This window comes from Cinclus cinclus, chromosome Z (assembly GCF_963662255.1).
Source record: "Cinclus cinclus chromosome Z, bCinCin1.1, whole genome shotgun sequence".
Taxonomy (NCBI): domain Eukaryota; kingdom Metazoa; phylum Chordata; class Aves; order Passeriformes; family Cinclidae; genus Cinclus; species Cinclus cinclus.
Window position 1 is genome coordinate 66,483,425 of NC_085084.1, and position 26,974 is coordinate 66,510,398.

Here is a 26,974-nt window from a genome sequence, read left to right on the forward strand (position 1 = left end):
AGAGTACTTTCCTGCTAAATGCAGTGCAAGGCAAGATTTAAAGCAACAGTCAAGAAGATGTTGCTAATGGACGTTAGGGAGGTTTCAGGTACTGTATTTTTTCTTCCTCTCTGGGTTCCTATGTGGCCTACATACTTGCTCAGCTTGACTCTGCAGTGACCATGTTTGGCATACAGTGTTTATTTGCAGTGCCCTCAGAGAAGCTCAGCTGGAATCAGATTTTACAGTTTCAGCCTAGTGCCCCCTACTTTGTCTCTCACGGAGCTGACCTGTCATTCCTCCCATCCTCCAGCCACTTTAACTCAGTGTGCACTAGAAATTATACCCCTGGTGCTTCCAATTTCATAACTTAAAAAAAAAAATAAAAAAACCGTTCTATTAACTGTGTAGCGCCCTGTAAGGAAAAGAACTGCTGGCTGAAGGTATTCCATGCTTCCAGTATGGAATGACCAGGCTCAACATGTTTAACTCTGCTTGAAGTGTACAAACTTTGCCTCTTCATGTGTGAAGTGTCTACTGACCAGTGATTACAAGCAGATACAGTTCAACTGAGATGAAGTATCACTGGTTGTGTTAGAGATCTACTTGAATTAATTACATTTGATCTGGTATCTGCACTTTCCTTGAATTTTGGATGATCTTGCCAACTCTTGTGTGAAATTTTACTCTGTTATAGAATTTAATTTTGTCCAGTAAACATGGTGTTTTTTCCCTTACTCAATATACATTGAACAAAACCTACTATTTTTAATTTCTGCTTTGCTTCCTCCATTTTAAAACCTGGTTCACATTTTTAATCAAGTCCAGCCTTTCTCATTCCATACTGTAGGGCTTGCAGCTGTGCCTTTCCTTATCTGAACTACAGGTCATAATTTCTAGCTATGTTCAGAAGATAAAAATTAAGAGGGAAAATAGCAGCTGCAGCATGGAAAATCAGAATAGCACTGCTGTGGTTTAATGCCAGCTGGCAACTGAGCATCCCACAGCTTCTTACTCACTCCATCCCATGAGTAGGATGAAGGAGAGAATTGGAAGAGTAAAGGTGAGAAAACTCATGAATTGAGATAAAGACTTCTTAATGGCCCAGAAAAGGAAGAAAATAATAGTGCTTATAATAATAATAAAAGAGTTGGAACACACAAAACAAGTGATGCCCAGTGCAATTGCTCATCACTCCCTGAATGATTCCCAGACACTTTCAAAGCAGTGGCCTCCAGCCATCTTTCCTCCTTTTTTATGTACTAAGCATGATGTCATATAGTATGACCCCTTGTCCAGCTGACCTGGCTGTGTCCCCTCACAACTTCTTGTGTGTCTCCAGCTTTCTTGTAGGCTGGGCATGAGAACCAGGGAAATCTTTGTCTCAGAATAAACACTACTAGCAACAATTAAAGCCATCAGTGTGTTACCAACATTTGTCTCATATTGAATCCAGAAACAGAGCACTGTACAGCTACTAGAAAGAAAACTCCATCCCAGCCAAAACCAGGACTGTATTTACCCCTTAGTGAATACCATTCACAATATGTTCAGGTTCCATCCACACTTTCCAATTAATCACCTTGTCTGTCTTCTGGCATATATACATAGATACCATTCCCTTAGAAATGAAAATAATATAACCTCAGGAAGAATTTAGCTTTTTCTCAGTGGGTTATTTTCCTTTTGATTTTAGAGTGACAGAATCACAGAACAATAAAAGTTGAAAGTGGTTCACTTCATACAACATCTCTGCTTAAGCAGGGCCATCCTAGAGCACATGACAAAGGATTGTGTCCAGACAATTCTGGAGTATTTCCAGTGAGGGAGACTCCACAGCCTCTCCAGGCAACCTGTTCCAGTGCTCAGTAGGCCAGCTGCACAGTAAAGAAGTTATTCCTCATGTCCAGATGGGATTTCTGTACATCAGTTTCTGCCCATTGCCTCTTGTCCTGTTGTTTGGCACCACCAAGAACAGCCTGGTCCATCCTCTTGACAGCCTCCTGTCACATACCTTTATACATTGACAAATTCTCTCACTCATCTCTTCTTGAGATTGAGTGGGCCCAGCCCTCTCAACTTTTCCTTGTAAGAGAGGTGCTCCAGTCCATTAATCATATTTCTTACCCTCAGCTGGAGCTGCTCCAGGAGCTCCATGTCTCTCTCTTATCCTGAGGAGCCCAGAACTGGACACAGCACAGCAGGTGAGGCCTCACCAGGGCTGAGTAGATAAGCAGGATCACCTCCTTTGATCACAATGAGATCAAAGTCCCGTGACTGCACACAGATCTATAGTTCATCCTGTTTGTTCCCCACGCTGCAAGTATTGATTTACATTTGATTATGTCGATTTCTCAGTTGGATTGCAAAGGGATGCCCCATAGTCCTGTCCTAATTAGGTAATTAGGTCTTTCACTGCTTGTGCTTGCTTTAGCCTCCTTTTGCTACTGGAGTGGTCACTACAGCTCTCCCCTTCTCAAATCTTGTCTCTTCGAGACTGGTAATATTCCTATCCCACTTCAGATCTGGTTTAAGGGTCATTCTCTCCCTGCCAGCTTGTGAGCTAAGATCCTTTACCACCTTTGGGACAGCCCCATTTTTTACCAGCAGGCTCACTGTTGTATTAACTGACCCTGATCAAAACCTCAATTTTCTTCTGGTAACACCTGTCTCAAAATACTGTTCTGCATGATTATCCTGTTTCTTGCCCCATCATTCAGAGCAATTGGCAGGACAGCATGTGCTCCAGATCCCTTGACCAGTTGTCCCAAGGCCCTGAGTTCTGTCTTGATTGTCTACAGCCTTTCTGTTGAGACCTCATCACTGCTCACCTAGAAAACTGGTAGAGGATAATAATCCATGATCTATACCGATCTAGGAAGTTGGTTGGTGATGTCTCTTACCTCAGTGATAATACACCTCCCTGTGGGCTGGGTCTGGTTAGTATATTGGGCCCTCCATTCCTCTTAAAAGGGGACTCCTACCCTTCTTTTCTTCATATTTGAGGAGGCTGTGATGCAAGGGGTAGGCTGCCCTGCCCTAGTTGATCCCTCCATCCCGGAAGAACCTTCATCCACATCCTTGTTTCCCCATTTCTCAGATTCCAGGGCCATAGAGGGTCAAGGTATAAGTAGACTCAATATTTATTCTTAATAGTTATCATAGGATGATATCTAATTATCTCAAATATAATAAAACTCCCAGACATTATGAAAATAAGCAATAAACAGAAGAATTTTAAAACTAAACAAACACTAAGCTGCTTTGTGATTTGTCCTTTGGATTTTCTCTTTCAGTTAATAGATTTCAAGTTTTACATTCATATGAAAAATCCCACTGAATCCTTAGTTCCTTATTACCTTGCTGGCAAATGTTGTTTTTAGTGAGCTTTTTGTGTGTTCTTGGTAATATTAAATAGAATATCCTATGTAAGCACAGAAAGTATAATTTAAAATTCAGCTTAGAATTTTGGATTCTGCAATTGCAACTCTTTAATTTAATTTTTTGTCAAGTTAGTATGATTTGGTTTCAGTCAGTAATCCAGGGGTGTGAATGTAACACAAATATTTAACATATTCTGTAAAGATCTGACAATTGTTCTTGCTTTCAATTTTATAAATTAAAAAGAGATATTTTCATTACAGTTATATCTGACAAGAGTGTTCAAACCATTCAACTTCTCTGAAAATACAGGTGTCCCTTAAATCAGTGGTGAAGTGGTGGTACAGATTTAATTCTGCTTTAAGAACTCCCTCTGGCTTAGGATTTTTCCTGTAGAGGGTGACAGAGAACTGATGATTTCTTATTTCATTGTCCTAGTTCTAGAGATTTTTCCTGTCCCCATTTGAAGTCAATAGATGTAGGCTCAGAAAAAAACTCTCTATAGTAATAATTTTGGCCAGTCTATAAGGTGATCTTAAAGCTCTGCTAATTATATTTGTTGCCTAAACATACTAGTTTTCTTTACCTCACAGACTACTGCAGTCTTTTGGAGTATCTGGTAACAGATATAAATCTGAAGATTTAAAGATGTTTTCAGATTTAAACATATTTTCTGATTCAAATATATTTCAGATTTAAATACATGTATTTTATATTTAGGTATATTTTTATTTTTCTGTAATTATGATTACCCTATGATGTATTTCAATTAATTATTTTGTATGTCTTTATACAGATGCACTAAAATGCCCACTTTGTTTCCATTTTTCCCTAAGACATTATTTATATGCTAACTTTCTATGTTGCGCATCATGCTGTAGTCTCACACAAGACAGATCTCTTGCTATACAAAAAAATTTATATGGTATATGCAACCAAGAGGAGTTTTAAGGGTTTCTTTCCAAGTACATTTAGAAAAAAAGTAAGAGTATTTAAAACTGCAGAGTAGAATTCTGCAAGAATTCTGTAAAATTAAATTTTAATGAAAGATTTATGGAACCTACTGAAGTCCTACTGAAGAATGACACACTACAGAATTGGCAAGCACACAAATACCTCATGTTGATTCCAGAGAGGTTTCTGAAAATTGTACTTTCTGGGACAATTCAACAAAGGAAAAAGCATTATACATTTAAACAATCTCAAGCTTTTCCATGTAGGGAAATAGCTTTTTCCCCCTGAAACTCTTTCAGGGTGCTAATTCTTAATAACATTGTAGAAGAAAATACTTTGTGTTGTTTACGTTCCAATTCTTTCAAATCTGCAAAGTGTCCGACTTATCATGTATAGAAAAGATACAGAAATTATGCCAGGTGAATTGTATGAATGGTTATTCTTCAATGTTTCATTTTATATTCTACTCAAAGTTTCAGAAACTTCAGACTTCAAAAGAAAAACTTAAAATAACAGGTTTGAACTGAAACATTTTTAAGTCCAACAGCCAAAAACGGAATCTCCAGGCTCTGAGGCATCCTGTGATACTAAACCCTGTTAAATTGCTATGATTCCTCTTTTAATGCCTTACTTTTTTTTGTCATTAAGTAGTCGCTTATCTCCAGAAAATGAATAAGTTATGCAGACTTACTGTAGAGTTTTAGACTTTTTTTTTTTTTCTTCTACTCTCTCACAATTTTATAAATATTTCTTTGAATTCTTCTCAGCTTTTAGTGCATGATCAAAATAAAAAATTGTTTGAAATACAACAGATGGTGTAGATTTCTTATAAAGTAAACTCTCTGTGCATGTGTGTGACCTCAGAGAAATGTACTTGTTTATTTGTGCATTACATTCTGGCTTAACCACCATACTTGGAGAGCCTGAGTTAAGTCTTGTTTGGTAAGACATATTGTTTATGCTAGCTTGAGAAATAAACTATAAAGTTTAGGAATCTGGAATGTCGATGTACTCTTTTCCAAATACTTATGATACTTTATAATCCTTAGATTTTTACAAAGCTGTGATGCATTCATTGCTATCAGTAGTGAAATTATGCTCCTATGATCAAGCTAAACAGTTTTCTGAAGGTTCTAACAGTATCTGCCCCGACTCTACCCTTTAGAGATCTAGGATTACCACCAACTTGCTTAGCTGCTGTGCTTTTAAAAGAAGTCTATATGCCTGTGAAACACAGACTAGGGGTTTGGAACTCAGCATGGTTCCTTCTGTGTCATGTCCTTTCCACTGACCTTTCCTATCCCTTCTCCTCAGGACTGTTCTTCAAAGAAATTTATGCTTGAAACTATTTTTTGCTCATGTGGACCAAGTCCTTTCCTTGGAGTTAAGTAATAGTTATCTAATACATTTGTGCATTGCAATGGCAGAAATGCTGCTTAACACTCCTTCCTGTTCTTTGACATGATTGTGTAGAAATATATAAATTTCCTGTAATCTTACCCCATGATATGTGGGGTCTTTCTGTTTTGTTGTTTTGGGGGTTTCTGGGTGGTGGGTTTTTTGGTGGAGCTTTTGTGGGGGTTTTCTTGTTTTATTTTGTTTTTTAATGTAGAATCATGACGACATTTGGAAACTTGTGAAAAAAAGCGATTGATGAAGTAATATTTCACTGACTTGCAAAGTGAATTTGAGCTGATATTCTGAAAGGTTTTTATTAGAAACTTCTCAGGATTGGAAGTGCTTTTGAATTTTAAGTGAGAACATATGGATTTATTATAGTGGCAAACATGCCATACCCAGCTTCATGTGTATTCTGTTCCTCTTCTGAAAATATACTTCTAAATGTATGTGTATCTGATTATGATTTTGACAGGTCTTTTAACGCCATTTTAGGTATCATTGTTCTGTTAGGATGTAAAAGATGTACTCAGATCAAAGACAGAAAGTGTAAACAGCAGCCTAGAATTTCCTTTGAATATTTAGAGGTGCATGTGTTTCCTGTACCTTGGTTTATTAAAGGTTTTATCTCTTTGTGGATGCCTGCCATTTCTGTGCTAAGTGCAACCAGTCTCCTTCTTAGTTACCTGTTGGCAGCTGCATGGTACCTATGGTCTCCTCAGTAGGCCGTACACAAAACTGCTAGGAAAACAGTCTGATAAGCATTACCTTTCACTTGGCAGATCCTTAAATACCATACCAGCACCTTGAGAATGTGACATTTGGCAGGTATTGAACTTTGCTGTCGCATAGCGTTTTATTTAGACTTCTATCACTTGATAACTTCTTATTTTATCCTTTTTTTCCCCTCACTGCTATGCTCCTCAATTAATTTATTAACCTCTCTTTCCAAGTAAGAATCATTTTGCCATCCAAGATTCTAATTTTCTACTTTATCTGGAACAATTCTCCTCAGTCACCCCATACCTTCAGTATTATGTTATTTGCTCCAGGAAATTAAACCATGGCATACCAGCCATACTTCACAACCAGCTCTGTTTTTTTTTCTTTTCTCTCCACTTCTATGCCACTCTCAGGTGCTCCAGTGTGTGGTCTGGCTTTACAGCTGCTCCTGCTTTGAGCAGGAGAGTGGGCTTGATCAGGGGAGGACATTATCAGCTTCTATCATCCTGTGATACTGATCTGCTTGCTTACAAAGCAGTAACACATTGGAGGGTTAGTTTTGGGTTGCATTCCTGTGTGTCTGGAATTCTCTACTTGGTCCCAAGTAAGATGTAAAAAAATGTTCGGCTCCTTCCAAGTGACTGTGTTTATTCTCTAATAAGAAAAACTCTGTTCAAGGTAATTTAAAATAGACACAATCACATAATAGATTTTATATGTTGATTAGCAGTTAAAACATTAAAGTAGGTTTGTCATACAATGTGTTCAAAGTAGTTGTTACAAAGAAAGTACTTTAAAAACCTTGTTTAGTGTCTTTTATGTGAGATCAAATACTTGTTTAATCTTGCACAGTATTCTCTACAGAACCAATTAACTTATTCTTTCTATATTCTGCAGCTCAGAAAGTACTTGTAATTAACATAAAAGTAAGCACTTTAAGCCTGCATTTTTTAAAGTACATTTATCATAATGTACATATTTCTTAGGAAAGTTTGTGAAAAGTAGAAGAACTGAACACCTTAATCTTTTGGTGGTCACTGGAAGACAATAAAAGCAACTGGAACGCCTTATTAGGAGATTCTATGCTTTTCTCTTAAGCTTTGTAATGATTCAGTTGAATGAATTTCTGGCAGGCAGAATTACATCTGTTCTTAACTTTTACCTATGAGATGTGACTACACAAAATCTGCAAAATTAAATTTAATTGTCATTGCCTTTAAATAGGATATACAACATGCTTAAAGCACAGTCAGTATTAACTTTTGGAAATTAGATATGTATCAGTTCTCAAATGTTTTTAATTCAAAAGGACCTGTATTTTTTATTGAATTTAATAGAATTTTTCAGTAATTTCATTTGAATAAGGAAGAACCCACTAAATTAACTCATCAGAATAAAAGTGTGTAATTTCGTTTTTGTAATCTTGATTAAAACCTCTAGAGAAGTTTTCTAATTGTACCCTATGCTTTCTTGATGTATGTGAAAAACACATAGTCTGTTTTTCACTTTAGGAAGCTTTTCAAAGTTTTGTTAATAATTTTGGTCATCTTTGTAAGAAAATGAGATGTTTTTTATTAAAACACAGTCTAGTAGGGCTGTTTCTCAATCTTTAGAGAAAAAGAAGTACTTAATTGTATTTTTTTAATACAAACTGGAAATGCTGTTTTTTCTTTATGGAACAGTTTTCTTACAAGTCTTTATTCTAGTACCTGCATAAACACCTCATGCTACTGCCATTTTTCTGCTTTATCTTCCCCCAATTCCTGTCTCTTAAGCTGGGTATTTTGTCTAACTCACATAATGCTTATTTGATATTGCTGTAAGTTAGACCTCTACTTTTTATTACAGTGAAGACTGTTCACATTTCTAGTCTATAAAGAAAGTCAGTCCGCAGGCTTTAACTTAAATTTATGAGCATGCCTGAGACTTTTCATAGCTTTTCTTTTTTCTTTGAGGACAAGGAGGAAGAAGATGGGCAGGCATATGCCAAAATGAGGTATCTGTAATATGGATCATCTGTGTTCAGAAGCATAACCTACTAACAGAGTCAGGAAAAGCATTTTCATTAGCAATTCATGCAAATAATGACTTAGTTCACTTTTTATGTTGAAAGGATTTCTCCTGCTGTTCTATATACATGATATCTCTTTCAAAATGTAACAAACCCTCTTGTAATGCAAGGTGTCAAAGGCCCTTATTGACTTTAAGAGCAAGGGTAATAAAACTACTGATCCGTGAGCTAATGCTTTACTATTTCATAATTACCTTTGAAACACAGAGCACCTTAAATGACAAATGTTAATGGTCTTAATGATGTTGTTAATTGTTCATCTCCAATGGGTTAGTTTGACTCATACTGTGTAGCCACTGCAGTTATCTGCAGACTATGCTTTGGAATAGACATCAGATGGCAGTATTTCCTAGGATAAAAGAAGAGAACTCTCTATACAGACTGCATTATTTAAAAGAAGTACTTGGAGTTATTATGCAGTTGCTAGTGCATTTTACTAAATAAGAAAAAATAACAGTCTAGCAGAGGGTGATATGTTTGTTCTTCACAGTTAAATACATTTTAATATATCATACTTTTATTTTGCTTACTTGTTGAAGACCAGTTCTGTGTGTACGACTCTTCCAATCAAGAAGGTGTGGAAGCAGTTATTTTACTAGTTATGTGTTAGTTACGATTTAGTCAAACTCTTGTTCTGTCTGTGAAATAACACTTATTTAAATTTTTAATTTTATTCTTAATGAAACAGCTTAAGAATTTATGGTTTTTTTAAGTTTTAATAATATCTGGGCTTTATTCTGTATTTGGCCAGTGTTAATTTTCATATAATGATTAATTTTTCTATAAAACCTTTGAAAAACACACAAAAACATAATGCACAGTGATTTCTGCATTCTGTAGTGATGTTCAATACTGAGTTAAATTTGCAAGTACATTGTTATCAAATTTCACATATGATGCAGTACAGTTAAAACTTGTCTACATAATGGGGTTGGCACCTGATAGCAATGTCATTCTTAATGTAAGCTGACCTTTCCTCTGCTGTTCTGATCTACTCCTGTCAGCATCATGATGTTCTCTTCATAATCCTCATCACAAATTGTGGCTTCAATGCTAAGTACAAAGGTGATTCCTCTCCATCGTGAGAAAAAGCTGCTTTTTCAGGATTTGTGATTTTACTTCAAAAAAGGGAGCAGTATTTGCCTTTCACACCTGGTCATGCAATTGTAAACGCCCTTCATCTCACTGAAAGCCAAGACACTGTGTATGCTTCAAGGGAAACTCTTATTCAGGAAGGATAGCTGGATTCTGAGACAAAGTGTAAGAGGAACAATATACTGCAACAATGAAAATTGTATGAAACCGGTGTTCTGATTTTAAAAAGAAATTTCTCACAGAAGAGAATTCTCTCACAACATGTTGATTCTCTGTTCCTGTAGGATGAACAGGAAGTATGGTTATAACTGCTGTAGTTTCTGTTGCTATAAAACAAAACTTTATACAAATTTTCACCTGCCTCCCATTATTGGAGTTCATCTCCTATGAGTGAGTTATCAACGTTATAAATGTTAACACGTTTATAAAATCTTTGTCTTTTTCTATAAATTAAGTTACTTATTTTATTAAAACTGAAAAATAAGTGTAAGGCTCAGGTTTGATTTACAAAGGTGTTGTATCATAAAATTCCACCAATACCTTATTTGTGTAATTACATGAAAATAAATATGGAATTTATTAGCTGTATGCATTCACCAAGTAAATGCAAGTAGTTTTGCCATTTTTATCTTCTGGAAGTTCTCTTTAAATAGCTTTTGATATTTTTTCTCCCAGTCATCTGTGAATAGAGAAAAGGCTTTTCCGTAGTTCAAACACTGGTAATACTATGATGAAAATACTAAAATAAGAATATCTAATTAGACACATACTAGTAGCTGTCATAGTCTTATTTAATGTGCTTCTCTTAAATGTTATGTTGCTTTTTTTTTTCTGAAAAATATAAGGTAGCAAGTATCTGACTTTCCTAAATGAATTTGGAAACTGCTCGTGATAAACTGACTTGAGGGCAGGGAGGAGAAGGCAGAAACTTAGCCCTTTTGCACTATTTAATTGTAGCATTTTCTAGTTTAAGAGGTAATAGTTTGGAATCTTGAAATTTTCCTGGGGACAAACATGGTAGATCCTTAAAAAACAGAAGAGGTTATTAAGTAGTCCCCCTTCCTCTCCATCTCACTGAAGGTTCAGGAATAAGCAAAAGAAAGAATCAAACAAAAGGAGCACACGTCTGATGTTTAAGCCCTCCTCCAGCACTTTTTATGTACATAACCAGAAGTCACTCAAGCAGCTGCAGCACATTAGTTACGATAGTTTAACAGGCAGCTTTACAGCTCTGATAAAGGTTGTGCTAAAGCAATTTCTTCCTCTCATGCTCACTTGCTATGATAGCTCAGAAGTGATCTTTGGCAGCAGGGCTGTGAAAGGAGTGGTAATGTTTAATCGGTTTCTGTGGAGGAGTTAGCTTGCTTTTTCCTTTGTAGATCATTATCTATAGAAAGACGTTAAGGGCAGGCACACCATGTTGAAAACAGAATAGGCTGAACTAGTGCAGGGTCTCTGAAAACAGTTCTTACGAACTGATTTAGAACAGAAATATTTTAAGTACTTAAGCCAACATTGGATTGTATTAGATCTTAATAACAAAGTTACTTGAGAAACATGGCTCAGCAGACAAGTCCTGAGAATTTGCCAGTTCCTGAAGTGGATAATACACACAGTCAAAATCCGTGGCTAAATGAAGATCTTGTGAAGACCCTGAGGGAAAACCTGTTGCAACAAGAAAAGTCCAGGACAACTCAGAAATCTTCACCTGCTTCTCCCCGGCTCTGTCCAGTTATTTCTCCTCGAAACTCTCCAAGGCTCTTGAGAAGGATGTTTTTAAATAGCAACATACCCAAACAACGTCGTTTCACTGTGGCACATACCTGGTAAGCACTGAGGTGGTTGAGATAAAATATTAATTTTTTTTTCATGAAATATTTATCTTGATGTTTGTACTTCTCTTTCTTAGTTTGATCTCTGCATTAATCGGTCTGGTTGAAAGAGACAGTTCTAATTTGTGATTAAACTTAATTGCAGTCCAGAAGTTTAAAATAGTAATTCCTATGAAGCAAGAAAATATATATTTTCTTGTACAAAGGATGCCAAATTTCCTCTCTTTTCTTAGGTTATAGCTCCATTCTTCCCTCTCTTTCCAAAAAAAAAGTACTTATTTCATTCTGTGCTGTTCTGGCCAGAGTGACTTGGCAATTCTTTTCTTTAATGTGTCTGTTGAAAATATTTTTTTTTTCTATTGACAATTTTGGACCCCTCAGCCTCTTAGAATAAATAGACAGAAGTCTATTTATCTTTTAACAGTGCTCTAATTAAGTGAATTATAAAGAAGAATTATAGAAATAGATATTTCATGTGAAAAAGTGACTTTTATGAAAGCTGTTGCTAGAATAAACAGGAAAGATGGTAAGGGAAGCCCTTGGTAAATGATTGACTAGTAGTATTTCTTTGGTAACTTGATCACTTCTTAGATGTGCTTGTGATCAAATCTAAAAAAGACATTAATTTTTTGTGTCTATCTCTTGTAAAACAGCAGTATTATTTCATTACTTTTAAAATTATTCTTTCAAAAAGTATTGTATATGGGATTACTGTAACTCAAAAACACATTAGTGTTTGATTTGATGGTCCTGAGATGTTTGGGTTTTTTACTTATGAGTTCTTCCCTTCCTCCCCATTATTCCACTAACAAAAATGTAATATAAAGATAGGAGGACATTGAAAAATGTTCAAAGAAAATAAGTAATGAATTCTAAACAGCAAATAAATATGCTCTTGAAGTTTATCTTAATTTGTCTGAAATTAGATCTACACTGTAGCTATGTGATTGGTATGTGCATTGCACATTGTATACTAGTGTGCTTAAATCTTTACTATGTATGTATTTATGTAGATAAAGTACTTCTTGTATAAAATATTTTTACCCCTGAAAAGCATAAGAAAAAAAACACGTGCCTTTATAATTTAAGAATACTTTTTTGAAACCAACCTGTTCAGATACTGCATGTGTAAAATGGAAAACTGAGTGAAATGAGGATATTTAATGTTTCTTTAACAATTATGCATAAATCCCGACTGCTGTTCTGTGTTAAATAATGTATAAAACAGTCTATATGTAGGGGTTAAAAAAGTAATTCAGGCAGATCTGGCTTACAATGTAAGATGAAAAAAAATTCTGAAAGTTTAGAAAGGGAGGTTATCATGTGTGATTATGCATGTGCAGGCAGTCCAATATGACAGACAAATCAAGAGGACAGATATGAAGTTAAAAAACAGGTCTGAGCAACATAAAAGCATGCATTAATACTTAAATACTTAATACTTAACACTTAAACACTTAAACACTTAAATACTTAACACTTTAAAATTTGCACAGTATTTAAAAAATGAAATTTTGTTTAAATGCACTTTATCTAGTGAGCTTCTGAAATTTCTGTAGAATCCCTTTTTCACCATGGTGAGTGTAGAAAAAAACTTCCTTTTTTTTCCCAAATATGTGAAATACTAGACCTGAAATCAGTACTTCATTGTTATGATTTATGAGATAGGCTGATCAGAGTAATGATTCTTCTTTTCCAGCGAGTAGAGAAGTAGAGAGTTAAGCTGTAAATTACAATGAATTACCTGAGAACCTGCAAACAACAGTATTTCTGACGTCACAAAGCAATAGCATACATGATCAGACTTACAGGCATATGAAGGGCCTACAAAACTTTTTGTTATTATCAAGTCTGTAGTTACTGATATGTTGTCACTTAGTTATTAAGTCAGAAAAATGAGATGCTATGTGATATACCTGTGGTTTCTGTGCACTTTGGTTACATAGGTGCTATAGTGGTTTTAATTCCATATGCATATAATCCACTTTAGACAGTTTATAGGAAAACAGTGCATTTGAAAATGGAGTACTTGTAATGTTAATTCAAAATGTTGTACTATGAAGGATACATTCTGGGATTAGTTTGGCCCACTGTAGTAATGACCATCTCTGCTTTATTTACCTTGCATTTCTAATGTAATTGGTTTTGTAATTTAACAAAAGTCATTGAATTAATGTATTTCATACATATTTCCACAAACATTCATATATATCATGCATATTTTTTGTTTAATGCACTGTTCATACAGGCATTAAAAATTTTAAAAACATGACGTTATTCAAACCACCAGTAAGCTGGTAAGCCTTTCTGACCTTACAAAATGTCACTAATTTTTTTTTTTCCTTATTTGTTTTTCTGGTGATAAGAAGATTTTGTGTGTAGGTAGCCTAAGAAATAAATATATGACACTAAGGATGCTACTGTGTTGCAGTGATACCGAACAGCCACCACAGATCCAGAATGCCAAAAACCACTAATTTAGATTGTACCTAGGTCCCTGGTTTCAAGGGTTTGAAGCAGCATTCACATACAGTCAAGAAGTGAGTGGGCGTTTCATGAATCATTCTGGAAACCTATTTCTCCCCCTGTGTTTTATCATAAAGTCTGTAGCTTGCCCTCTGTAATGGCTTGGGTTGTAGAACTTTTGACACCAAAATGCATTTTCTTAATCATGTGACCATTGTCTTTTGACAGTAATAACTGGGTTATCACTTCTAGTCATTTTACAAGTCCTTCTCTACTTCCTTTTTTTATTCTTCCCTATCTGTACCATTGAATTCATTCAAGCACTTGAAAAATAAACTGCTGCTTTTGGGATTTCAGAGAGGAAAAAGAATGGCCTCCAGAGTTGAAATAGAAGGGCTTAAGTGGTAGAGGTGCATTAGGCCTTACTTTTTGTTGGAGAAATTTATGAATATCTTAGAATTTCAGAGGATGTTAGTTCTGCCTAAAACTGAAATTAAAACTGGTTATCTTGAACTTTTAGCCTGGATTCCTCTCAGTCTGTAAACAACGTGAGTCTACAGTCTGTAGGAAAAAAAACACAGCAACTACTAGTGTTTGAAAGTTTTGTGGCCATGATTTCAAACAAACTCTACCCAAACCTAAATTCCATTTCCTCACAAATCTGTCTTACATTGTATCACTCTAAAAGTATTCATAATGCTTTAAGACCTCATCAGTGTAGTGACACCGCAGCACATATTGCAGCTGGACATGGACAACATAAATGAAGTTCTCTGCTATTTGCTTGACAAAATCAGTTTCTGGATTGTCTTGGTTTGCTCTTCATAAAGGTTTTTATATGTGCTGATTACCTCAGGCCTTTTGGCAGACAGATCTTGATCACATGCTATGATTTGTGAGGAGAGAGGTCTTCCGGATCAGGGAAAGAGACTGTCAGTTCCCATCTGTGTGGACATCCAGTGTGTGTGATCTCTCTCTCACACACACATTGTCCAGAGGATGTTTAGATACTTTAAATCATACACTCTTAGTTAACTCATGTGGAAAGTCAGCTTTCTTTAATTTTCTATGAAAAATTCCTTTCTGTAAAGGAAGGAAAAGCATGAAACATAAATATTTGGAGCAGGATAGTAAGGTCACTGGAACATAACAACTAAATTATATCTGTTTAATTGAAAGGATGAAGTCATGGAACACATGTGCTTGTTTTTTTTGAGTTTTGTTTGCTGCCTTAATACTTCTTAGTGAATACAAAATGATTGAGGAGTTGTTTTTTTCTGTGTTGTATATAACTTTGGACAGTGTATTTGCTGCCTTTGTGATTTATTTGTGTGTGTGTTTCAAGACAGCAACTAGTGATATATGCCTCTCTTCTAAGTCATATAAAGTGGATTTGTTATTCACAGGTCCAGTATGAGTGTTCCCCTCTGATAATTGTTCCCTCCCCTGCTCTTGTGGAGTTCATTTTAGTACTTCCTGATGTTCAAGGCTTTGTGCTCTTTAGATTTTTTTAAACGTGTACCCCCAAACCTAAGCATTTAATACAGTTACCGACTGTAATGCAAGTATGTGCCAGTTAAATCAAGTACTTTCATCTGAATTTAACCAGTCTTTGTCCCCACCCTTAGTAAATGTTTTACATTGACTTTGGCATTCAGATATGAAAACGATAGATGCCTAAGAAATAGTTTAGATAGGTTTGGGCAAGGTGTGCCATTTTAAGTTTCAGGAATGTAACTGTCGTAAGTGTACCCATAAAACTAGGTTTGTCTTCATTTTTATTGCACAATATCTTTTCATGAACTTTTACTGCTAATTACAAGAAACAACAAAACCTTAAGTGTTAGCTAACTATATAAGTTACCTAGCTATAGGTAAGAATAACTATAATTAAGTATAGGTAGATTGCAGATGAGCAACATACTTAATTTGATGTGATTCTACAGAGCCTGGTTCAGTGCATTTCAACTACAGAACCAGAATGAAGCTGACTGTACTGAATCAATACAATTTTTATCACTAATGTTTTTTTCCAACTTTCAGAATACATTTTCCTAAAAGATTTTTAATACCTATGATTTCTTTCCCTTCACTACTTAGCACTTTTCAGGAACTATTGCATTTTGTAATTACATTTTGGCATATGGAAGTAATTTCAAGAGGAAGAAACATCAAAGCAGATAACTATCCATGATAGTAAGTGAATAACTACTTCAGAAAATCAAATGTATACTGGACTGCATCCACAGCAACATGGTCATCTGGTTGTAGGAGGTTCTATTACTTTGCTCCATGCTGATGAGACCCCCACCTGGAGTACTGCATGCAGTTCTGGGGTCCCCAGTAGAGGAATTACATGGACCTGTTGAAGCAGGTTCAGAGAAGGGACAAAAATGTGATCAGAAGGATAGGACACTTCTTCTATGAGGAAAAGCTTGGAGAATTGTGGTTGTTTAGCATGGAGAAAAAGTTTAATATAGAGTTTAAGAAGGGAGATTGCTTGAGTAAGATGAAATTTGCCATCAATTTAATGAGCTGCATCAGATAAATTTTAGTTTAACAAGGGCAAATGCTGCATTCTGCACCTGAAACAGGGCCATGCTGGCTGTGTATAGACTGGGGAATGAGAGGCTGGAGAGCAGTGCCATGGAAAGGGCCCTGGGGTTCTGGTCCAGGACAAGTTGAACATGAGCCAGCAGTGCCCTGGCAGCCAGGAGGGCCAAGCGTGTCCTGGGGCCATCAGGGACAGCATCACCAGCCAGGTAAGGGAGGGGATTGTCCTGCTGTGCTCTGCTCTGGGGCAGCCTCACCTCTAGTGCTGGGGGCAGTTCTGGGTGCCACAACAGCAACAACAACAACAAAACAACAACTACGAAGACACTAAGCTATTAGAGAACTTCCAGAGGAAGGCCAAAAGGATGATGAAGGGTCTGGAGGGGAAGCAATGTGAAGAGTAGCTCAGTTACTTGATTTGTTCAGTCTGGAGGTGATTAATGGAAGACCTCATTGCAATTTACAACTTCTTTGTGAGGGGAAAATGGAGGGGCAGCTACTGATCTCTTCACTCTCATGACCAGTTGCAGAGCTCAAGAAAATGGCCTGAAGCTGAACCAGGGGATATATAGGTTGGATATCAGGACAATGTGTTTAGCCCTGAGTATGGATGGTCACTGGAACAGGCTCCCCAGTGCAGTAGTCATAGCACCAAGCCTGACAGAGTTAAAACCCCATTTGGGTTTAACTGTCATGCACATGGTGTGGCTCTTGGAGTGTCCTCCCTCAGGCCAGGAGCTGGACTTGGTGCTCTTGCTGGATCTCTTCCAACTCAGCATATTCTGTAATTCGATGATGATAAAATGCATATATGCCAATGTAATCTTACTTGTTCTTATTAATTTAAAAAAATACATGTTTCTTCTATTACTTCCTTTTTTTTTCTTGCATACATTTATTCACACTTACTAAATCAGATCCCCAGTATTGCATAAAGTTGTAGTCAAGGTAACACCTGTCATATAAGAATGGACTCTATTTTTCTTTCAGACTTTTTAGACTGAGCTATCACACTCCTTTTCTAGAATAATATATAAACCACTTTTGATAAAATATGAAGATAAAACAGATGCATAACATCATAAGGACTAACATTATAACAGATGCATAAATATTTGCCAGGAAATAATTTAATTCACAATATTTTCACAGAGACATACCATCTTGTATAAGGTTACTCACACATGTCCGCTCTTGAAATTCTGTTGCATAAGGAGGTGTGTGCTTGTATGGATGCATAGGTTAGTGGGGCAGAGAAAAACAACAAGCTTTGAGAACATGATGCTCTTTGGTATTTTACAGAATTGTTTGTGGTAAGCTAAGAATGCTGCACAATAGTATTAACTACTGACAAATTTATTTACCACAGAGAAATAATGCTGCTGCTACACAGTTCAGACCTGAAGAAAGACAGGAAGAGAAAGTTAATCTTTCCATAAAGAAAGAATTGGCAAAGATGCATTTTCTCAAGTGAGAGTTGTGTTAAAGAGAGCTCATAATACTGGGTAGAAAATTGAAAACCACTTCAGAAAGATCAGTGAGCAATCAAAGACTACGTTCTAAGTTTTTATTGTACAAGGACAAATAACTGAGCAAGGAAGAGCAGAGCAAAAAAGAAAAGAATCTTATGTTTGGCTGACTAGATTTGGTAGTACAGGAATTGTAATTTATAAAAGTACCTGTTGCATCTCTCCTTTTCTTTCAAAGTAAAATGTATCTCAACCATTTTGATTGAGCCTTTTTTTCTTGCTTGTGACTTGCTTGCCTTGTAAACTTGGAATTTCTTCATAAGTGTCGGTTACTGAAATACTATGCTTGGACCATGCCATTTTCTGACCTATGGTCTTTAATAGCATGTCCTATGTTAGACAGCATTTGGGAGAAATTCTAAAAAAAAGAACGGAGGTGAGACAGTTCCTGGAGTTCTACTTGTTTTTAGTACTTACCTCAAAACATAAACCTGCTTTGCTAAAGTGCTATTGCACTGTTGTATCACAAGCAATTATACATGACTGTACAGGTTTTAAATATTGTAGTCTTGTGATGTGATATTATCTGTTTCCTAGTTTTTTTTTTTTAAATATGCAGAAGGTTTCAGTTGGTTTTGCTGCAAGCTTTTTTAGCTTACTCTGTAGCACAACCCTATTAGATTCAAGCAGTCTTCCCCATTGCTCTTTATTGCATTACTCTGAACTGCATTTCTGCATTTTGCAAACTTGCTATTTTCATTTTCACTTTCTATGAGTAAAGTACTATTTTATTTGTGGTTTTCTAAAACTTTGTTTATTCTTGACCCATCCCATGGGATCCTGCATGTTTTTTCTGCAGTTCAACACATTTTCAAAGTCTAATGACAGCTCAAATTTGTGTTACAAAGTTAGTTATTCCCTCCATCTGGAATATGGAGTCTTCTGCATGTTGTCCTTAAGGATATCTTAAGTTCCATATACATAACCTTAAAGTTTCCAATGTGTTACAAAATATTCGGAAATTTATTTCCCTTTTTGGTTTTCTTTTTCTTTTTGTTTTTATTTTTTTGTTTGTTTTTTTTTTTTTTAGAGTATTTAATTTCTCTAGATGTATTTGTCATGGCAATGGATGTTAAGTTTTTTTAGCACAGTCTAACAATGAGCTAGCTTTTTCTTTCATGCATTCTTCAAAAGCTTCATCTTCACTCTTTTTTTTCCTCTTGTGACATTTGTTCTGTATCTCATGACCTTCTGGGTGTTTTATTCTTCTGTTTCATTTAGTACTACACATGATTTTTTCCAGTGGTCATCCAGGAGAATACTGAGCTTAAAATTTGCAAGAGTTTATTCCAACAATAGATAAATTAATATTTGAGTGAGAAAGAGGTTAGGAGAAGGGTCTCATCATCTGTGTCTGTCAAGCTACCAGTCCTTTAAGGAGCAACTGTTAAGTGGAACAAGCAAGTTTTACTCTGACATTTGGCAGAGTACTATCAGACTTCTACTTTATTCAGAAAAGCAGTGAAACTTTTGCAGAAGACTGATTTCTATCCTGATCTGGGGAAAATGAGCAGCCTTAGAACTGCTCTCTCTCTGGGTCAAATTCCTTAGGCTGTATATGCAGTGGTCTCTCTGTTGTGGTGGGGTGCTGCCAGACCTGTTCTTTCATTCATTCATTCATTCACTGTTAACATTTGATCTTGGTCACTAGAGAAGCTTGGTAATACTGTTATCTGCTCTTACTACAGAGTTTTGGGGAATAATCTTGTAAAACTTCTATTGCTACCTTGTGTAATATATTATATATATTGTATTACACTATATTGTACTATATAGAAAACTTAGTAAATCTGTTGTGTATTGACTTTCCATCTTCTAAACCCTCAAAATAAAGCAAGCTCTCTTATCTTTCTCTGTCATCAAACAGGGCATGACAGTATTTGGCTAACACTTTATATTAGCAGAAAACTTTTCTTCTGGTAGTTGTATATTCCCCTCTTAGTAAATGCTCAGTATCTCTTATCTGTTATTTTCAATGGTTTACTTTCAGTAAACCTCTGCATTCAGTTGTTTAAAAAAGGACACATACAGAATTAATAAGAAAGAAAATGTACATGGACAGGGTAAAATATAAGAAAAGAAGGATATACTCTGTTCTGTTTATTTTTATTTTTAATAAATAAACACTCATGGCCATCTTATAATGTTTAAATATAACCTGCTTTCTTCTTAGGTTGTATTTTTTCTTAGTAATCACATCTCTTTGGTACTCTTCAGTGTACCAAATTTATCCTTAAATATTCTTACTATAACATGGAACTTATCAGTTAGAATCTCACTGTGACAAGTGCTTAACAGGTGTGCATTCCTGATAGTGGAGTAAAGTTATTGTAGGCTGCTAGTAACAGACTTTTATTGTTCAAATAAAGTTGGAATACTTTAAGGTGCCATAAAATATAAAAATGAATGGCATATAATTAAATATATTATGGGCCAGACTAACTTTAGCTGGAATGTCTAGGAACTCTCATAGTGTTCCTTAATGCACTAATTTATCTCCAGGATAATCTCTTGATGACTTTTTGCTAATTAAAAAAAGCAAACTAAATATTTGTGAATAAAGTGAGAGAACATGTGAACTGTGGGTTTTGTACATATGTGTGCATTTTTCATGGTTTGTGGTTTATTGTACTGCTGTCATAAATCTGCATCAGCTGAACCTGGCAATCCCCAGAATAAGTAAGAGTGTGCTAGTAATGAATTTCTACAAAGTGTTTTAAAAATATCTGTCTATATTTTTTTTGTCCCTAAAATAGAATAAGGCAGCTAATAACTTTTATTCATAATAATTTTTGTAACTTTTATCTTAATCTGAAAAATATGTATTTCCATATTAAATAAATATGCATTTCTGATGCGCATTTTAATGTTGTAAGAGACTTCCTGATATATGCAAATAATTGTTTTATTTGGTCCTTACTATAAAAATAATACTGTATCACATAAGACAGATACAAGCACAGATAGCATATATTATTTTCTTTTGGGGATGGGGTGGTTCACTGAATGATGAATCAGACATATTAGCTATTGTATTTCCAGTCTTAATATGGAACTGTTAGAACCTTTAAAATCTGCTGCAGGTTCATAAGCACATAATAAACAATAAAATATAAATTATTTTAAAATATATGCATCTTGGACCTCCTCATTATGATGCACATTTGCATGATAGAATTAAATTCTCCAAAGATGTTAATTACAATCATAGCATTACAGATATATGTAACATTATAGTGTTACATTACAGAATTTAAAAATAAATAATAGTGACTTGTGTAAATGCATTCTGTCATGGGAAATAGAATAGACCAAATAATTAAATGTAGAAATCCAGTAAGATCACTAAAAATATTCATTAAAACGCCTAAGAAATGATTGCACAATTAACTGTATTCGCCACATAAAAAATAATTTACCACAGAAGAAATATTTGAAACTTTTAAATAACAGTATGTTTCACTCATTTCCAAGGAATGCAAGGTATGTGTGAGAGAGCTAAGTTAGTTATGCCAGGTACAAGATGACCATTTTAAGACTCATTGTGTACTTTGATATTTCTCTCAATTTGTGACTAACTGTTGTTGTCTGGAACCTTCCATGTGGTTCTCCTGTGACTGTGCTAGGGATGGCGTCATGCACTTGTAAGAGAAGACACAATATGCTTTGTTGATGTAGTAAATTACAGCAGTAGATGTGACTGTGTTTTTACAAGACCCAGTGGCAAGGTACAGTAGACTATTTACAGCAGAGAGGGCATAGTCAGACAGAGCTGTCAGGGAGGCCCATTCATTGAGCCACGAGTTTCAGACAGGGCCCCCTTGCCTCTAAACTTCTCAGAGAGGAGTTTAGGTGGGGCTGGATCCAATCCTAGCAGCGCAGACTTGGACAGTGGTTTATGTCTGAAGGATTATATGTACACAAACAGTCCTTTGTGTCACTCAGCTGAGATGTCAAAGCTTGCATGCAGTTAATCCCTTCCTGAGAACGTGCTGCTGCAAGGAATCGCTCGCCCTCGAGGCATAACCTGGACAGACATTCCTGCTCAGGAGGAGATCCTGGTGTGCAGCTCAGCATCCCCGGGCCCTGGGCTGCCCATGTTTGTGGGTCACTGCCACACAGTCACAGTTGTGCAGCAGCAAGATGTGTGGGTCACTGGTCCAGACAGCCCTTGGCTGCCAGGTTTCATCCATGCCCCAAAGTCAGAGCAACCTGGATGCAGCCATCACAGCCCTCACTGGTGATTATGGCTTTTTCTGGGGGGAGCACACTGCCACAGCAACGGCTGTTTGTCTGCAATGGCTGTGTGATATATGATGTGTATGGCTATGTCTCTGTCTGTGTCTGTGTCTGTGTCTATGTCTGTGTGTCTGTGTCTATGTCTGTGTGTCTGTGTCTATGTCTATGTCTATGTCTGTGTGTCTGTGCCTATGTCTGTGTCTATGTCTGTGTCTGTGTCTATGTCTATGTCTATGTCTATGTCTGTCTGTGTGTCTATGTCTATGTCTGTGTGTCTGTGTCTATGTCTGTGTCTATGTCTGTGTGTCTGTGCCTATGTCTGTGTCTATGTCTGTGTGTCTATGTCTATGTCTGTGTGTCTGTGTCTGTGTCTATGTCTGTGTGTGTCTGTGTCTATGTCTATGTCTGTGTGTCTGTGTCTATGTCTATGTCTGTGTGTCTGTGTCTATGTCTGTGTCTATGTCTGTGTCTGTGTCTGTGTATTCAGAGAAGGAGTTGTTGCAACCAGGACCACACAACAGTTGGTGGTATCTGGTGGCACTAGTATAGCATAACACCTGTGACAATTTCAAACTTTTGGCCTTTCATCAGCAATAACTTTCCAGTAGAAAGAATACTTGTTGTGGGGAGGGGACTGTGAGAAAAATTAAATCCTGTCATGTGACCATTGTAAGCAATTTGAAAAGTAACACTTTCCAAACTCTATATCGAGTTTAAGATTGTACTGAATATTTCAGTGTGTAAAAAGTTATCTCAGCAGAAGAAGACAGATTTCAGATAGAAATTGTGAGGAATTTTCTGATAAAATATTGCAAATTACCAGCTTATTGTAACTGAACTTTTGATTTGAAATGCTTCAGAATTTCCCATCCACCTGAGCTCCAAGAAATTGCTGAGAGAAAGGAATGCCTTGTTTCAACATTTCGTCTTTCAGTAAATTCACTCTATACTCAGTGGCCATATCTGCCAATTATTCTAATTTTCTCTTTTGCTTTATCAAATATTTTTCTGACATATTTTGTGGGGTTTTGTGCCAGTCTGGAAGCTTTCCCTTGGAACACCATCATATGTACTGCTGTCTCTTCACAACAGTGTTCTGATACCCATTATTCCAACTAAGAAGGTCAGCATCATGTCAACCATGCTTTCAGAAGCATAACATGCAATATTTCATTACAGGCAAGTCCTTCTGTGAGAAAAAAAAGTAAATATTTTGTTATTTATTCAGTAATAATATTTTATCCTGATTTTGTTCAGACACTTCAAATTTTTTATGACTTGTGTGAAAATCTTTTAATCTGGTCTGTACACCAACAACCCTGAATGAATGTACTTCCTAAGAATACACATTGTATTTTTTTTTCAAAAAACATATAACACAAACAATTGAAAGTGTGTCTTTACAATTACAAATTTTATCTACAGAATTTTGTCAAGATTGTTTTTTGATAAGTTGTTGGAACTTCCTTTTTCTTCTTAGTTCAAATGATCTGCCATCACATTGTCCTGCTCTTCACATAACAGCTGTGGGTTTTTTAATTATAAGTCTCTCCAGAAGATGACAGGCTCTGCTTCTTTCAGAGATTATATAACAAGGTAGAAGTTGGACTCTGTGCTGATGAATTTAAAGTAAATGCCTTATGAATCTTTGTGAACGGATCAAGAAAAGCAAAACATTTTTTAATCTATTCTGTTTCAAATAGTGAAAAAAAATAATTTAACCATAATGTCAAATGAATTGTTGAGATGTGACTATTTGGTAATTAATTACTAATTTGTTAATTGAAGTAGATTCTGAATAGACAGCATCAGAAAGAGTTTTCACAACCCCTTCAGACTGTGGAGCATCTGTTGCAAATCTTGTAGATGTACTGAGCAGGAGTAGCTCCATTTCTGATGTGCGGCTTTTTTTTTTTCACATGAGGCAGGGGAAATAAAAATAAAATCCCTGCTGATTCCAGGGAAGGAAGCCTCTTTCTCCATATATTTTCAACTATATAGTTCTCCAGACTACATGCTACATTTAATTAAAAACTGCTCTAGACATGCCTTATAAAATCAAAGACATTTTGTGCGTTGTGTCTTTGCTACAAACCGCCACTTCTGTGTCCAAAGTGCAAAGATCGTCACAATCACAAATAAAAGAAATTTTTTAATATTTAAAAGTCATATGAAAATTATTTAAATACACACAATGAAACATCACTGTTAAAATGGCAAGGGAAGGTAAAAACATGACGTGACCTTGGCCTGTAAAAGTTGCTTGGTAATGTTCTCTTTATATAGTCTTGTGCTATGAACTTAAGATGTTCAATAGCTGCCTGTTTCCATCCACACCCTTTCTGTAACAGAACTTTATGCTTCAGTTGTCACAGAAGGAGTTATAAAGATGACAAAAAAGAATGACTTAAATGGAAATCACCTAATAATATATAGACAGTAGTTTCTTTACAACCAGTAGGTTGTCATACATTAGCTTATGCAAGAACTGAAGTCTAGAAAACTTGGTTGGAAAGTTCAGAAAGCCTACATCAGAAGAGAATATGGCTTTTCCAGAATTTAGTGTATATAATGTGAAAGAAATTCTTCAATAGAAAGGTGATGTAGTTAGTAATGCATACCGTCTTCATTTATGAAACAAAATAGTTACATGAAATGTAAGTTAATCCTCTTAAGGATGTTTAAAGCTTGAAGTAGCCTTAGCTTTTAATATAGATTCTGCAAAGGTAACCAATACTTTTGCATACCTAATTCCATCCATATAATAACTTATGGAGAAGTTTACTGTGTAAGTGTGACTTTTGCGAAAGAGTCTGCTTAAATATATTATATTTTGCTGATGGTAAAATAAAGGCTTCATGAGGAACAGGAGTCTTAGATAAGGAATTCAAGATGAACAACTGGAAGTATAAAGGTAGCTGGTTTTAGGGCATTTGAGTACAGATGAAGTAGCCTGGCTGAGAGTACGACACAAAACTCAACCACCTAGCAGTATAACCTTGTCAGCAGTGTTAAGATTTGAGGCACAGGAAGGCTGGAGGAAAACAAGAATTGTAATGCTTGGGTGTATGTGAAAGTCATTTGACTGAAAGCCAGTAAAATTGTCTGACTCACTTATGACTTCTACAAGACTAATAATACCTCAGTATGTTGACAAACAGGTTGCAATGCAAGCCACATCAATGGTTTCTCTGCTAAAGATCTGAATACAAAAAAAATCACCTTCAGAAAATAGACATACAAATTAAATACTAAAGAATTAAAATGTGGAAATTTAAAGTACAAATACCTTTTAATATTCTTTGGGGGTTTAATTAGTTTTAATTTTACATTCTGCTTCTTGTTTTTATGTATTTCCATACTCACAGCTGCAGTAATTAATCCAAAATTTTTATTCATGGCTTTGCTTTCCATGAAATCTCTAGCATATAGGTGGTGACTCATTCCGTAATAAGGGGTTAAACGTGCTATGGCAAAATAAACAATGTCTTTGCATTCTCATACCTCTTGTGTATCTTAAGGTATATTATAATCTTCCTGAGACCTTCATATGTGCTACTTCTGCACCTGTAGGCCTCTAAGATGCCTGAATTTTGCAGAACATTTACTGAAATTGCACAAAGATGTTATACTTTCTATACAGCTCTGAAAAACAGAAACTGGGGAAGAAGATAAAAGAAAACATTCCTATTCTTATAGAAATTATACTGACTTTAGAAGCACAAAATATTTTTCTTCCAGGGCAAACTAGGACTATTTGTATGGTAGCAAAAACATCTCTATCAATTATAAAATTCAAGCTGGACCAAGGCAAATATTACAGTCCCATTGTAATATTTACTAATGATAACTACAGAGTTTGTTCTAGAGGTAAAAAATTGAATAAAAATAATTAATTAAAATCCATTTTAAAAGAAAAATAATTTAAAAATAGCAAACTTACTAGAAATTGAATATGGTCGAAATTCTTGCTGTTGCACTCTTGGGGGGAAAAAAAGGAAAATTAGTGTCATGCTGACTATTTCTTTACTGTGAAAAATGTGGAGGGAGTGGTGGGTAAAATATGATAGCTTTGCTAAAAGAAATGAAGTTAAATAAATTTTTCTAAGACTATTGTTTTGTAAAATAAGCTTTGTCCAAAACCAAAGAACAACAGAAATATAAATATTATTTTAAAATGTAGATTACATTTCTTTATATCTTAAACAAAATACCCAAACACTTGAACATTTATTACTGCCAATTCAGAAAGACAGGCATGCAATTGTAAGGTGGACATATCAAAAAGAAAGTTAAATTAGGAATGAAAGACAAGGGAAAACATAACACTTAAATACATAAAAGGAAAGACAGAAAGCCCAAGTCATCTATTTACATCTCAAAGAGTAATCAAAGGAAATTGTCTTGTTGAGTTTGTTGAATATTTTTGTCTATATTAAAGTTGTATGAGTATATTGTAAAGCTTTAATTTTTCTTGTTTATCATAATTATCCATCCATTTAGTGAGTGATCAGTTATAAAAACAACTTACTTCAGAAAAGAAAATCTATCTATTGTTGTTTCTGACCAGTTTAGATATCCAATGTAGAAGTTCTGTTTTATTTGTGTGGGAGAATGAATATCTTGAATTAGCAGAAACATGGCAAAATAACTGATCTCCTTGTAAACTTGTTTTTCTCAGTCGCTGAACAAAGCATGAACACTGGAGCTGTGAGACTTAGTTGCTCTCCAGGGAAGGACCAGGTCTGAACACA

At 35.6% G+C, this 26,974-nt stretch overlaps 1 protein-coding gene across 2 annotated transcripts in view; it reads left to right on the forward strand.

Annotated features, from left to right (window-relative positions):
- PDE4D (phosphodiesterase 4D) overlaps nt 1–26,974 on the forward strand; it is a 350,846-nt gene that overhangs the window by 31,136 nt on the left and 292,736 nt on the right. Inside the window, exon 1 of one of the 2 annotated variants that reach the window (XM_062512605.1) lies at nt 11,159–11,427. The exons of the other annotated variant lie outside the window; for it this stretch is intronic. Coding sequence (XP_062368589.1) covers nt 11,159–11,427 — 269 coding nt within the window. Of the gene's footprint in view, nt 1–11,158; nt 11,428–26,974 lie in introns of those variants that run through there. 2 annotated transcript variants of the gene reach the window in all.